The sequence below is a fragment of the Chiroxiphia lanceolata genome, chromosome 3 (assembly GCF_009829145.1).
Source record: "Chiroxiphia lanceolata isolate bChiLan1 chromosome 3, bChiLan1.pri, whole genome shotgun sequence".
Lineage (NCBI taxonomy): Eukaryota > Metazoa > Chordata > Aves > Passeriformes > Pipridae > Chiroxiphia > Chiroxiphia lanceolata.
The window spans coordinates 89,703,640-89,720,043 of NC_045639.1; the positions used below are offsets into that span (position 1 = coordinate 89,703,640).

Here is a 16,404-nt window from a genome sequence, read left to right on the forward strand (position 1 = left end):
TGGTGATTAGGAACTTGGATGACAGTATACTCCCCTTGTTTAGTGAAATATAATTGTTTTGGGTTACAGATCTGTGTCTTTAGGGAGAAAAATCCCGGTCTTTTGGCAAAGAATATCTAAATGTGAAGTGCTTGTTCTTCATGCTCATTACTGTCTAATTTAAATGTATTCAGTATAGTGATTCTAAGGTAATTTCACCAATGTGTTGTACAGTTAATTGCTATTTATCTTCAAACAGAACCAGCTTCTTTTTCTGGATTTATAGACGTCAGTAAAAGAGGAATAGAACTAGCGCTGCTCCTTATTTTTGACTGCTGAAAAGAAGCTGTGTTATTTATGAATAGCAACATTGTAGAAAACACCACTTTATATTATTAAAAAGGACACTGTTCATGCAGTCATGTACATGCTAGGAACTAGATACATTTCCCACTGTATCCACTGTATCCACTGTATCATGGATTGGGAGAAAATCTCAATTTGATTCTCACACTTTCCTCCAAGTTTCCTGCACATTCATAGTGGTTCCTAAATTAATAAATAGTTTCAAATGACTTCTGCTGCTTTTTGCACACATCACTCCCTGTTGACTGGAACAATGCCTTGAGTCTAATTCTTGCATACAATGTAAGATTATGATGATGCATTCTCCCCCACATTTGCATTCTCTTTCTTTGGCTAGTCTGTTTAATAATAATAATACAAAATGGGAAAAAGAAACAAACAAAACCAAAAGCTCTCAAAACAAAATAAACCAGAAGAAATGTTTTTCAATATAAAATATCCAGTAGGTGAGCCATCTATGCATTCTGCCAGTTTATGTGAAATGTTGCTCCATGTTAAGTAGATCTGGAAACATATGAGAACAATTATTTAATTTATTAGTGAAAATGGACGAAGGTGCTCCCTTACACCCATACAACTGACAGCAGTAATCATATTGTATATCACAATTCAAAATTTGCAGGCTGTATTAAATGGAAAAAAAGAAACAGCTGCATCAAAATAATGCAGCACCAGGGTAATTGTTTTTCCTCTAAAGGGTGGCACTAAAGTCAAATACAAAGCCATAGTAATATGGCTGAAGTAGTTCTGCTCTCAGCATCTTTATTTGGGACTCTAACGCTCTATTGCATTATTCTACCTAGACGTGCTCATAGTTCTTTCCTCTGTTCTCTAAAGTCCTTCATCATCTGACTTTCATGGAAAGGTTGGTTGTCTTTCTCAAAATAACGGCCTTTGCTGAGGCATTCAAGAATATTGGCACCATTCTTGTATATTCTGTCTTGTTGCCACAAAATTTCAATATAATTGTAGTAGTAATAATAACAGCAACAATAATAATTCCTTTCTCCAGGAAACCGGCAATAGAATCAGGGTTAAACACTGTATCCTAATTATGAAAGTGCTTCTGTGAAGTTTTGTGGTTTAACTTAATTTTTTATCATGATGCTCTGTGTACTACATAAATATCTTTCTTAGGACACCCACATAACTATTTAACAGAAAAGGAACATTTAACCAAACTGAGACAATGGCTAGTAACTGAAATAGATAATATCAAATCATCTATCAGACCAGTAGTTTAGGGTAAAGCAGATGCAGAATCTTTCCCTGAAGATTTTTTGAGCTGCTTGAAATGAAGAATGCAGAGGATAGGACTATACTTCCAGTACTTAAAGGCTGCTTTAAGAACATCTGAGAGCTTATGGTTAAGTGAGTACTAGGGAACGAAGTGAGCACTTCTGGTGAGGTTGCTCCTTGAATACTATATTCTGTTTTGGACCCCTCACTCCGAGAAGGATATTGAGATTCTAGAAAGTGTCCAGAGAAGGGTGGTGAAGCTGGTGGAAGATCTGGAACACAAGTCCTATGATGAGGGGCTGAGGGAGCAACGACTTTATGTCTCTCTAAAACTACCTGAAAGGAGGTTGTAGTGAGGTGGGGGTCGTTCCTTTCTCCCAGGTAACAAGTGACAAGGTGAGAGGAAATGGCCACAAGTTGTACCAGGGGAAGATTAGTTTGGATATTGGGAAGAATTTCTCCTCTGAAGGAATGAACACTCACTGGAACAGGCTGCCCAAGGAAGTGGTAGAATCACCCTCCCTGGAAATGTTCAAAAGACATGTGGCTGTGGCACTTGGGGATATGATTTAGCTGTAAACACGGTGCCAGGTTAATGGTTGGACTTAGAGGTTGATCTTAGAGGTCTTTTCCAACTTTAATGATTCTATAGCTCTAAGAGTTTATATCTAGATCTTATTATAGGAAGGTACTAGTTGAGAATTTAAATTATCTAGGGCTTCTAGAGCTAAAATCAGTGGTTAATATTAATTATATCAACAACAAACTTGAGAAAGCCCTGACACAACTGTAAGATCTGTTCCTTAGCTGTTACTGCCAACTAGGAGAGTCTGTACTTTTCAGCAAGTGTAACTTTGGAGGGATCTTTGAATATATTGAAGTATGTCATTGTGCATGCTTTAAAGGAGTTTCTATTCAGTAAGAGTTACTAAGGCCCAGGGGATTGAAATCTCAATTTCCACAAAAATTGCTCTGCTACAAATGCTGTGACAAAGGAACTTTTAAGCAGCTCTGATGCGAGAGCACCACAAAAGAACATTATACATCATAATGCCAGTCTATTCTTCTGTGGTTCTGAGATATTTCTTTGAGCTTTGTGTAAGCTGTAAATGTACTTAATATCTTTTATATTAAATTATTGTAGCATTTCTAAAATAAAATGGTTTAAATTAAATAAGAATATTTTAATAACTATTTGTCATGGTTTGGTTTGTTTTACTATGCATTCAAAAATTCATGACTGAGAACTAGATAGAAACAAGTAATTCATCATTTTAAAACCTGTGGATATTTCAATCAGTCACAGCAATACATATCTAAAACAATGACTGCTGAGAGATGTTTTCACTTTGCAGAATACAACATGCTATATGTTAGACCAGTTACTGTAAAGTTGTGCTTTTTACTTCTGAAAAGCATAGCCATGGCAGCGTCATGGAATGTTTTGTTCTCTGGAGCTATCTCTGCCAGGAATCTGTGTCTTTTATCCTCAATAGGAATCAGAGAAGTAGATGACTTCATGAAGACTATTTTGCTGACTAATGTAGAATGAGTTGATGTTTCATGTTAAAAATCAAGTAGCTTTCTTAACAATTCTACTGTTTTTTTCCCTAACTTGTAGTGGAAAAAAGACTATTATGGGGCAACTCTCTGGGTCTCACTGATTGCATGGCTTGGATCTGTTTTATTTCCCCACAGCCAGGCTAAAGTACTATTATAAATTGTGAAATTCTCATTTGAACCAAATAGTGAAGGTGGTGCGCTATGATAATCAAATGAATCAATCATTAGCACCTCCCAGAGGCTCAGATAAGGGACATCACTGGAAAATTCTCCCTGTCTAGTAAGGGCCTCCGATTATTATCTGTTATTGGTTATTCAAGCTGACAGCGACAAAGTAACAAAGAGAAGTCCAAGAGCAATCAAAAGAGACTGCAGGGCCTTGGGACAATTGGTTGAAAGATCAGGAGCACAGGTAGTGATTTCCCTGAACCTAACCCAATCCTTCCGGAACAAGGAATAGTATTGATAGGAATAAGTAGATCCATCAGGTCATGAGGGGCTCCAAGGTTGATGTAATCGGAAAAGTCTGATTTTTTGACCATGGGATGATCTACTCAACACCTGGCCTACTGACAGGTGACATCTGCATCTGAATTAGGATCTGCATCACCTGCATCTGAGATAGGATGCACCTACCTTGTAAGGGAAAAAGAATATTAGCACAGGAGCTAGTGGGGCTTGTTGACAGAGCTTTGAACTGGCTTGTAAGGGGGAAAGGGAAAATACCAGGCTTTGTTAACCTCCTCCTATATCTGAGATAATACCCAGAGAGTAGTACCACCTTTATCTTAAGTTCCCATTGTGGTGGCTTAACTTACAGTCCAAGTTCCAGGTATCCACAGAGGCATACTGGGGAGGGGCTTTGATGGTTGTTGCTGGTCACAGATGCCATCTGTTCCATAACTTGGGATGATCTTTATTTGACTGGGGACATGTATACAAGCAGTTTGCCACAGTGGGAATTTTTGTCTGGATGCTACCCAGGATGCGCTAACCAGCTCTTACCTCCACCAGGCCTGGAATTGGTGTCATCCTCTTGCTCCATTCTGTGCTTATTTCATGGTAAAGTCTTTCTGTGGCCTTAGCAGTGTTTGACACAGGCAACTGTGCTCTTTAAGTCCTTACAAAGGGTCTGGAAGGGAAGTCTTAGGAGTAGCGACTGAAGTCAGTTGGTTTGCTCTGCCTGGAGAAGAGAAGACTGAGGGGAGACTTCATCTCTGTCTTCAACATCCTCATGAGGAGAAGCAGAGGGGCAGATGCTGATCTCTTCACCCTTGTGACCAGTGACAGGACTTGAGGAAATGGCAGGAAGCTGAGTCAGGGGTGGTTCAAGTTGGATATCAGAAAAAGGTTTTTCAACCGGAGATTGACTGAGCACTGGAACAGGCTCCCCAGGGAAGCAGTCCCAGCACCAAGCCTTCCTGAGTTCAAGAAGCATTTGGACAACACTTTTAGGCACTTGGTGTGACTCTTGGGGTGGCCTGTGCAGAGCCAGGATTTGGACTCGATCATGCTAGTGGGTCCCTTCCAACTCAGTAAATTCTATGATTCTATAATAAATATGCTATTAGGGGACTGATGTGTCTCTCTTAGGAGGGCAGGCTGAGGGAGTTGGGCCTGTTCATCCTCGGGAAGAGATGACTGAGAGGGGACCTCACCTGAGAGGGTGCCAAGAGGATGGAGCCAGGCTCTTCTCAGTGGTGCCATGAAGCAATGGGTAGAAACTGAGGTACAGGAAGTTTCACTAGAATACGAGGAAGAACTTCTTTACTTTTGTCATATTCAAGTCATATCCATATTCTAAATAATACATTTTCTCATCAGTAATTAAGATTAATTAAGATTATTTTTGGTTATTGAGATTATTTCCTAGTGTATCTACTTTCTGCTTGCCTGCATAGAGTCTCAGTGTGTGAATAGAGTGTTACTAAAAAGCATAAGAAAATTACTAGGCTATAATGAAACACATGCTAGTCATAAGTAATTTTTTCATATATCATCATCGAATTCTTGCTGTATTTTTGTCCACTTCCGTGGACCCACTGCATACTTCTGATCCCATGCATTTTGTCATTAACCAGGCTACCAGGTCAAGCTATCCAGGGGAAATTTCATTCTTGAATTAAAATAAATCAGGTTTATTTTTTATCTTTTGCTGAAATCAGTGTTAGCTATGGGGTCAAACCAGGCTGCTCAGGTCTTTGTCCAGTTGAGTCTGAAAATCCTCCAGGCACAGTATTGTTCTCATTTTTTATGTGACATTTAAACTGTAGTATGAATAATACATTGCTTTACTAATAGTGGGATTCTTTGTATCCCAAGAAGAGAAAGACAAGTTGAGTGTTTAGCTATAGAGCAAACTTTGTCTTTTATTGTCATTTGACTGTAAAAATGCATAAGTGCTTCAGTTTTAAATAAGGCTATTACAGACAACCTAAAACATGCCTAATAGAGGAGAAAATTAAAACCTATGATAATAATAATCTTAATATTCTGAAAGCATTCATGTTATAGAAGGATGAGGAATTAAATATGAATATAGTTTTTTTACATAAAGATATACTTATATTATTTTAGAGTGTTTGATAGGTATTTGCAGCTTGCCCAGCTACAATGTGACAATATCAAATTGCCTCCTTTTCTGACAATATTGACAACTATGGTATTTTTGTCATGACGTTTCCAACATTCAGAGAGAATTGATAGATTTTACTTGCACTGTCTTCACATTTATCTTGTTTTGTATCCTTTTTTGTAAGTTTATTCAACTGTGAAATAAATTGTAATTCTTAAGTGTTATATCTTTATAGCTTGATTTTTTCATTTTGTAATTCAGTACATATGATTTCTGCCCTCACCAGGCTTATGCCCCAGCTGTGTGCTGACCCAGCAGTGCAGGGGCTCAACCTTTACCATGGCCTGATCAGTGTGTTGCTGGTTAAATCCCTGCACATGGGTCAGTGACTGTTGCCTCCCCTGCTCGAACTTCAGGTCTGGGGGTGACCCCGCTGGGGAGGGGGTGACACCTTCCCCCTGTCACTGCCTGACAAACTACAGCCATTTGTGTGCAGGGGGGGCTGGGAGTGGGGTGTCAGGGAAGCAGTGCCAGGCAGGCAGCCTGGGAGAAAAAAAGGGACTGTGACAGGGAAAGGTGTAAAGGGAACACCCAAGCAGAACCCAAGACAAGGTGATATCAGTATCATATTGCTTCAAACAAAGAGAAGAAAGAAATCCTCCACCAGGCACATTACAGTCCTTCTATCAAAGATGTCATGATGCTGGCAAGCCTTTGGAATGCCCCTCCCTCCACCCCCCCATTTACAATTTCTGAGAGTAAATTGTAGTGTCACACTTTAGACCCACAAGCACATTTGAAGTATGAGCACACCACCAGTGAAAGGGTTAGATACTGGCAAGAACTGGAGGGAATTTTGGTAAACCAATTTAAGCATTTTAATATCTATGCTTTTCAGTACTAATAATTGGGACTATCAGACTGTTTTAACAGGAGTGCCATTAAATTCTAGACCTTTTGTATGGTATGTTTCCTTTGGCCTGTCACAAGATGATGAATTTTTAAAATTCTATTCTTTTTAGTAGAAAGTGTTAAATACAGTAAGATCTGATGCTTGATCTGAGGCTCTCATAACTGAGCTCAGCAATAAACTAAGAATTAATTTACTTAGGTAGATTTCTGCTTCTGATGCTCCTCTCTAAAGTTCCAACATCTAAATAACAGACAGCACAAGCTACAGGTGATGTATTTTATCCCTCTGGTTCTCATGTTCACTTTAAATGGGCAGATATAGTTCTTAAAAGTCATGCATGCATATCTTAGATCCCAAATTGATATTTAATGAAAACAAATGTCATCAAAGTTTTAGGCAAAGCAAATTAATCTGTAATTGGTTTAATTACTTTGTTTCTTGTGGTCTAATCTTATCTTGTAAAGTTCTCTTTGCTTTCCCAATCAGAGTGGGAATCAAACCTTGTCTAAAGACAGAAAAAAATATTTCAAAATAGGTGGCAACCTTACAAATTTTCTGCAGTCCAATTAGCACCAATCCAACTTGACTTAATATAAGAAAATTGAAATAATTGCCTGAAATAAGTCTATTACTGACACAAAGTACAATAGAAATGGGAAATCTAGGTCTCTGGAATTAGTCACTATGCTATAATAAATCTTTCTAAGACGAAATCAAAAAAACAAGCTCAGTGACCTTATCAACCCTGGTTTTTTATACAGCATACTTACAAAGCTTTTGTTAACAGCTTATTTACTCATAACAGGCTGAATGAGACAAAACTTAAATGATGTTAAAAGGACCTTATTCTATTCAAAAGATTAATGTCAACGTGACAAAACAAGTACTTGTTCTTTGCAGTCAGTTGCTAATTTTGAGGCAACATGTTTTTAGAATTGTAAGAGGGTTGTTTTAGAATGTGATGATTGAATTATACTGTATAAAACCTAATTTATTGGAGATGAAAGACAAATTCTTCTCAAAAATGTCTTCTAAGGAGACTAAAGCATTTATTTATAATTTATTTATTTATTTGTATTTCTATTTGTATTATTCATTCATTTATTTATTTATTTTTATTTATACCAAAGTATTTCAAAACATGATAGCTGGTAGAAATTATTACATATCATATTTTTTTTCAAGATGTATATTCTGCATCTGCCTGTAAGAGGTTAAATACCTGAATTTTTCACCTAATAGTCATCCCAGCTTGGTTTTCCTTTAATTATGAGATTCTATCACATTATTTTCCCATACACCAGTTTATCTTTACATTGCTTTTGATCCCATATAGCTCAACTGATGTTTTTTGCTCTGTATTATTTTCTTGGGTTTTTTTCTTGTACAAAAAGTCAGCTGAGAGTGATCTTTTACCATGCTCAGTCATAGTCAAGATGGGGCATGTTTGAATACATATATCTGTCCAAATTTAGATTTTGAAGCTGTAAATAACTAAGGGTTAAGTATCATTCTAGTGTCTTTCCATAACTTCTGTTGATGATTTATAATTGCTTACAGTTTGATGTTTCTTGAAGTTATAACAGTGAAGACCACTCTTAGATGAAAGGTAATTTTTAAAAAAAGCAAGTGAGTTTAACCCCCCCTCCCCCAGTAATTAAACCCCTATAAATTCATATAAATATAGTATTAGGACCTGAAATTAATCTACAAATTGAGAGATATTTCACAAGCATTAATATTTTAATTATCAACTTCTATGATACATAAGGATGTTGGAAAATATTCTTGCCCCTCATTTTCTACTTATTTTAGGATTTAACAGTCTTACACCGGAATTATTTAACAAATAATTAATTTAGTGTATATAACTGTAACTGGTTTGTAGTATTTCTGCTCATGTTTAATTTGTGAAATATTTTTATTCCTAATATTTATGCCATGAAAATTTTTTTTTGCATTTGTAATTGGCTTCATTATTGGTTATACATATACATATGAGATATATACATATATATCATATACATATGATAAATCTTTTAATTGATCTTTTGATTATAATATATATATTTTGAAATCTCATGGAATGGTCACAAGTAGTTTTCAATAGTCTTCTAATATTTGAATCTAAAATTTACTTCAGCAAGAAAACTAGGTGCTGCTGAGCAATTCTGAAAGGACATCTCTCCTTCTCTCTCAGTTCTGTCTTTTTTCAATAGGATATGAAATTTTCAGTTATCACAGAAGGACCTGTTTTTTGTGTTTCTATATAATGTATAAATTAGTATACTATGTGTGGTGGGTTGATCTTGGCTGGATGCCAGGTGCCCACCCAGCTGCTCTATCACTCCCCTTCCCAGTCAGACAGGGGAGAGTAGGGTGGAAAACAACTCGTAGGTTGGGATAAGGCAGTTTATTAAAAGCAAGACAGAAGCTTGTGTGCGCCAAAAGCAAAGTGAAGCAGAAGATAACAGGATTTATTCTCTACTTCCCATCAGCGGTGGTGGTCGGCCACTTCCAAGAAGCAGGGTTTCAGCACACATAATGGTTCCTTAGCAGGCAGCCGCTGGAGATAATGAATGTCTGCCTTCCTGCTCCTTGCCTCAGCTTTTATATCTGAGCTTCGGTCAGTTTGGGTCAGCTGGCCTCCTTGGGTCCCCTCCCAGGATCTTGCCCTCGACTGAGGAAGGAATGTTACAGTGCAGATGCTGTGCTCAGCAGTAGCCAAAACACCGGTGTGTTATCAACACATTTCTAGCTGCCGATGCAAAGCACAGCACTGTGAGAGCTACTATGGAGAAATGAGCTCGGCTAGACTCAGTACACTATGATAATTTACTTTTTCATTTTTGGGTATGCTCTCAGCAATCAACTGGTTTGTTATCACACATTTGTTTTTCTTTTCCAGGTAGTACATATTTGACGTCATTGTAGTACAAAATTCTGTGTTTCTTCCTTTTAATCTCTTTTCATACTAGTCACTTCTTATAAATTGATGTCTTGAATTTTTAATCTCCTCAAATCTCTTTATTGTCTCCTACAAACAAAAAACAAAAAAAAGAGGAAAAAAATAAAGAGAAAAAAAATCGGTCTATAAATTATCATATTCCTCAGTCTTTAGCCCTCATGAGGAAATAATTTTCTATTTGGTATATGGAGTTTTTATATATTTCATAACATGTATTTATAAGTTCTATTATATCTTCCTATGAGTCTAATAGGAAGTAAACAAATCAGAATAAGCAATATATTTTCAAAAATCAAATCCAGGGATGGAGATTTCATAACTTGCCTGGGTAGCCTGTTCCAATGATTGACCACCCTTTCAGTGAAGAAATTTTTTTCTAATATCTAAACTAAACCTGTTCTGCTACAATTTGAGGCTATCTCTCTCATCCTGTCACTTATTGTCTGGGAGAAGAGGCCAATCCCCACCTTACTATGACGTTCTTTCAGGTAGTTGTAGAGAGCAATAAAGTCCCACCTGAGCCTCCTTTTCCCCAGGCTAAACAGCCCAGCTCCCTCAACCACTCCTCATCAGATCTGTGCTCCAGACCCTTCACCAGCTTCCTTTCTCTTCTCTGGAGTGAAGGGCCCAAAACTGAACACTGATTCAAAGTGTGGTTAAAAGTCTTGATGGAAAATGTGAAAATCTCTAGATTAGGATGCAGGTGTGGAATTGTGCAAATGAGCTCCAAGCAAAGCTGAGACACCGCCAATTAGCAAAGTGGGTTGGACATAAAATGGGAATTGGAAAAGGCTGTTGAGTTTTCTTTATTAAGATATGAGACAGACTGATCCTTCTCATGAATGTATGATCTGAAGAAGCAGGAGAATAGCTGTCTTCTTCTCATCTTAGTGTTGCTGTTATTACTCCATACTAGTTCTTCTTACATTTATGACATTTCCTTGCCTCCTACAGCACATAGGGGAGCCCCAGGTTTCCATTAATACATTAACCCCCCAAATGTGGTATGTGTGAGATACTTTTCCCTTTTCTTTGATGCGTGGAGGCATTATTTCTAGCAAGGCAAGTACAGTCTGTAAAGCAAAACTCCAAGAGGTGTCTTCAGCCCAGTAACACATCTCACACCACCTGAACTATGGAAAACTTTACAAGTGACATTTTAAGCAAAGTGCAAGCTCTGTGGTATTATAGTCTATTTTACAGAATGTTTAGTTTTATTTAGCAAGATTATTTTAATTAAAAGTTTTCATACTTTGGAAAAGGATTAAAAAAGACAGTTTTCAAATTAAATGACAGTTATATTGGCAGAGAATGACAGACTGTCTAGTTTACAGTCACAACCAGTTGCCAGTCTTTTTGTGTCTACAATGCATCATATTACAAATTTAGTACACTTTGCTCTTGGAAGTAATTTAAATGAAAATGTTTATTCATATCAGAATGGAATAATCTAGTGATCCTTAGGTATTAGTGTTAGGGATGTATTTGGCCTGATTTTTTCAGTGGATATTAGAATATGGATGTTGAATTTAAAGAAGAAATTTTAGCATTCTAATGTAGATTATTTTCTATAAAAATTATCAAAAATATTTTGAGTTTGTGCATTTTGGCAGGAACGTTTGAAACCCTAATATTGAGGAAGTTATTTTCTTTGTTAGAACTGATACTTAAAAATTACTTTTTAAAATCTTTTTTTTAAATTTAACTATTTTTCTGTGTTATATGTATTCATTTTCATCTTTAAACCTATTGTACCATCATCACTGTAATAATTATATCTGTATTCACCACAAATCTCACAAATTCTTTTTAGGGTAGGAATGACAAAATGGACTTTTACTCTCTACATGTCTGAAACTTTTACTAAAGGTCCATTTTTCCTCTTAATATTGCCTTCATAGTAAGGGTAGAATATGGAGATATCATTAAAAGACATTCCAGTTCTTTCCAACAGATTCAGTCTTACTTGGGAGAATCTAATTACACGTCCTTGCTTTTTTATAATGCTGTAGAATACAATGCTATAGAGCTGCCCTCAGCATTCAGATACAAGAAAAGTAATCATTTTCATCGTTGAAAGTAAAGTGAATTTGAAGTGCATTATTCTGTAGTATTACCATCCTGGCAATGTTTTTGAAGCACTTCTTGATAAGAGAAGATTGAGAACTTTTTGCCTTAATGCTGACTTACAAGGAGAATTGCCTCTTTGATAGTTAGATCTGCTATAGCACAACAGATGAACTTGGCTTCTCTCTTCTTGAATTTAGATATTGTTCACAAAAAATATGTTCACAAAACATCTTTTTCTGAAATTTTTAAGTTCTTGTTTTTAGTGATATCAAAGAAGACACCAGTGATCCTGAGAGTGTGACACTAAACAAGAAAGAGGATCCAAGGAGCATGAAAGAGCAGAACTCTTTACTGAATCCTTGCATGCCACAGGGGATAAACAGGTTTCAGAACTGCCTTCTAATTTGTACCAATATAGAGCTTAGCATGGTGCACGTGCCACTGCACCAAGATTTGATCAAACATAGAATTGCACAGCAGATCTTCTAAGTTCATTTTTCTAGAGTACCCGCCAAGTCCAATCTCCTGTGTGCACTTTCTGCTAGAGCACGACAACAGTGCTCTAGGGCTGCTGAGACTGACACCACAGACTTCAAAAAGGAATGGGGATGTTTTATTTTCTCTGGCTCAGTTAGGAAGCTGAAAGTATATTGTGAAAAAAGCAATTTCCTTAAGTGTACAAAATATTTTTATATACCTAACATTCATATTAACGTGAATATTACACTATTGATCTCCACTAAATAAAAATATTTCCCATTATCTTAAAGTACCTTTTTGTAGCATGCTAATAGACTTATTGCGAATGCCAGAATTTGATATTTGGTTGTATAATTATACATGGACTAGACAAAGGTTCCAGCATTTCTCTGGAATGCTGTTCACTCCTTCCTGTAAAAAGCTGATTTTGCCTTAAGCATTCCTTTTTTTTCTCATCCATGCCTCTGCTGGCCCACACACCTCAAAAATCTGTAGAATTATCAGTAGTATAGTGATAGCATTATCAGTAGTATACTGATTTGAGCTGGCTAGAGCTAAATTTCTCCATGATATCTAGTAAGGAGCTGTGTCTTGGATTTGTGCTGAAAACAGTGCTGATAAAACATAAGTGTTTTAGTTATTGCTGAAGAGCGCTTACACAGAGTCAAGAGCTTTATTGCTCCTCACTCCACCCCACCAGCGAGGCGGCTGGGGATGCACAAGAAGTTGGGATGAGATACAGCCGAGACAGCTGATCCAAACTGACATAAGAGTTATAAGATATAAGAGATATAAGAGGAAACAGAGAATCACAGAATGGGTAAAGTTGGAAGGGACCACAGTGGGTCATCTGGTCCAACCTCCCTGCTCAAGCAGGGTTATCCTAGACCATGTTACACAGGACTGTGCCCAGGTGGTTCTCGAATATCTCCAGTGAGGGAGACTCCATAACCTCCCTGGGCAATCTGTTCCAGTGTACACTCACTCTCACAGAAAAGAAGTTCTTCTTCATATTCAGGTGGAGCTTCCTGTACATCAGTTTCTGCCCATTGCCTTTTGTCCTATTGCTTGGCACTGAGAAGAGCCTGGATCCATCCTCTTGACACCCTCCCTTCAGATACTTACATACATTGATGAGGTCCCCTCTCAACCATCTCTTTTCAAGGCTGAAAATGTCCAGCTGCCTCAGCCTGCCCTCATAAGAGAGATGTTCCAGCCCCTTCTTCATCTTCATAGCCCTCTCCTGGACCCGCTCCAGAAGCTCCATGTCTCTCTTGTACTGAGAAGCCCAGAGCTGAATACAGTACTCCATATGGCTTTACTAGGGCTGAGTAGAGGGACTGGATCTGCCCGTACCATATGGCTTCATGCTCAGGATGTAAAGCTGGGGAAGAAGGAGGAAGTGGGGGTACGTTCACAGCAATACCATTCATTTTCCAGGTAACTACTTAACATGATGGAGCCCAGCTTTCCTGGAGATGGCTGAACACCCGCCTGCCCATAGGAAGCAGACAATAAATTCCTTGTTTCACTTTGCTTACATTCATGGCTTTTGCTTTGCGTATTAAACTGTCATCTCAGCCCCTGAATTTTCTCACTTTTCCCTTTTGTTTCTCTTCTCCATCCTGTCGTGGGGGTGCATAACTGGCTGTGCGGTGCTTAGCTGTCTGCCAAGCAGTGGGCTGTAACTGCTTACAGAGAGACCTGTGCACATTGTTTGCCAATTAGTATTTTGAGAAGTTTTGATGGAAGTTGTGGCACGCACTTATAAGCATAAAAGTGCACCATCATATCTCTCATAGTGAATGTCTTCAAAAACATTTCAAAGAATTTTATGTCTTACATCATTTATCAAAAGCCCCTGCATTTCAATTTCATTTTGAGAAAATAAATATTACAGTTAGATCACCACCAAGACGCATCTCATTTTAGTTCTATATTACTTTTGGAGGAAACCTGTGTTATTCAACTTTATAATCACAATGTAATAAAGTTAATCTTGAAATGTCAATTTCTCCATTTCTTGCCAGCTGGTCCTAAAAACCTTCTCGCCCTACCATAATTACAGATGTCATTATTTTATATTTATAATTTATCATTATATATTTCAATATAACCCTAATTTTTTGGCATCTAAACCTATAGGTAATTACAGTTGGATAGTCTTTACTGGTAAATATATTGAACTATATGAACAATCTATGTAAATAAAAGCAATTTTTCTGGAATTATTAAATAAATAAACTTGGTTAGTTTGAGTTTAGAATTTAAAGCTTAGTTGCATTTTCTGTTTTTTTTTTTAAACAGGTGATAGATGTGAAGTAAATATAGATGAATGTATGTCTTCTCCTTGCCTCAACAATGGAAGTTGCATTGATGGCATCAGTTCCTATAAATGTCACTGTAAGAGAGGTTTCACTGGACAAAACTGTGAGATAAATGTTAATGAATGCTTGCCAGATCCTTGTCTTCATGGAAGGTGCCTATTTTTATTTAACTATTATTATCTCCAAGTAATGCACCTAACTAGCAATATTTAAGATTCAATGATATGGGAAGGTTGATAAACATACTTTTAATTATGTTCTTCCATAAAGTAAGAGTACAAGCACACTTAAAGATGACAGATGTTGCCTACTTAAGCTAATGTAATATACTGTTACATTATCTCAGTTTCTCTTTCATTTTTGTTCATTAGCATAAAACAGTATTCAGTATACGTGGATTAATTAGTTTAATATACTTAAAAGTAAATCTTTAGCTGTTACAAGCCAACAGGTTGAAATGGGAAGATGTCTTTTAATATAACAATCAGTATCCTTACAAAATGCCTCAGCATCCATAATACACACATTTTAAATCCATTACTAAAACTAATTAAATTACCATGGATTTCAGTGAGTTACGTCAGACCACTATTTTGAAATTTATGAAATGCTACTACTAGTGCTGAATATGGAATTACATAGCTTCATCTGAATAATTCTGTTTTGTATTTCAGATGCATAGATCTCATTGATGGGTACCAATGCTCTTGTGAAGCAGGATGGACCAGCTCAAGATGTGAGATAAATATTAATGTATGTCTTAATTTTTTTTTTTAAATTATAGGAGAAAGGGTAATATGTCACTTGAAACTTATTTAGTTGTCCTCTGAAGTCAGTTTATTGAAAATGCATGACAGAAATTCAATTTTTTAAAATCCATTCTGAAAAGCTCATTATTTGTTGTTAATATGACACTGCATTAGAAAAGATCATTGATAAAATGTCTAAAGAAGTCTAAATGTGCAGTGTGAATGATAAATCTGAAAAGCCACAGCAAGCTAAGCCAACATTACCTGAAAATCATTTTTCCATGAGTTTGGGATAGATAGGGTAATTACCTAGTTTGCACTGTGAGTCCCACTTGATGTAGCTTAGATGTATATTTGAATAATGAACATCAAAGTGCAACGTTCTACAATGAAAGTTGCCATGACTTGTCTTAAAATTTCAAAATCCAGGCAACTATAGAATTCTATGATACAAAACCATGGTGTACTAAATATATTGCCCGCTTTCTCCTCTGAAGTTCATTAATAATTTTGTGTTAACATGTGGACAAGAAGGCATCCATATATCCAAGTCTGTGCTGTGTCATGCAAACTTGTAGAAGGTGACTACATCTGGCAGAACACTGAATAGTCCTTACAATATTGACCACACTTTGCAGAAAGTATTGAACTGATTTAGACTTTTTCAGATTTTTTTGTCAAACAGAGTTTGATCAGTCTTGGGATATGATCCTTTTAAATGTATTTGGTCTCATGAGAAAGTCTGGCATGAGATCTGCCTCCCATGTGGGCTATCTGGTTTCTAATATTGTGCTTCTGAATCGTCAAAAAACATTCCAAAATGTTATACGAGCTTCTTTTTAGCTTGTGTATGAATGCAGGTACCTTTCATAATTTTTTATTTACAGCTTAAAGTACTAGATAACTAAAAATATCTCATATTATATAAAGAAAGTATGGTCTATAATTCTTCCATTGAAAATGCATGAAAGTCTCACACAGGGAATAAATCTAGCTGAAATATTAGTTTCCAACTCCCTTTACAGAAAGAAAAAGTCAGAAAATAAGTAATTCAGCTCTACAGAGTGTGCATCATGATATGATATTGCAAATCTGTATGATTATCAGCTGTTGCCAATGCTAATACAGAATACTCTTGGGTAATATTTTCTCTAGCAACATCCGTGATTTACACT

General features: G+C 36.7%; 1 protein-coding gene across 1 annotated transcript in view; it reads left to right on the forward strand.

Moving 5' to 3' along the window:
• EYS (eyes shut homolog) overlaps positions 1-16,404 on the forward strand; it is an 852,398-nt gene that overhangs the window by 413,283 nt on the left and 422,711 nt on the right. Inside the window, exons 27-28 of the mRNA XM_032683211.1 lie at positions 14,461-14,632; positions 15,155-15,233. Coding sequence (XP_032539102.1) covers positions 14,461-14,632; positions 15,155-15,233 — 251 coding nt within the window. The remainder of the gene's footprint in view (positions 1-14,460; positions 14,633-15,154; positions 15,234-16,404) is intronic.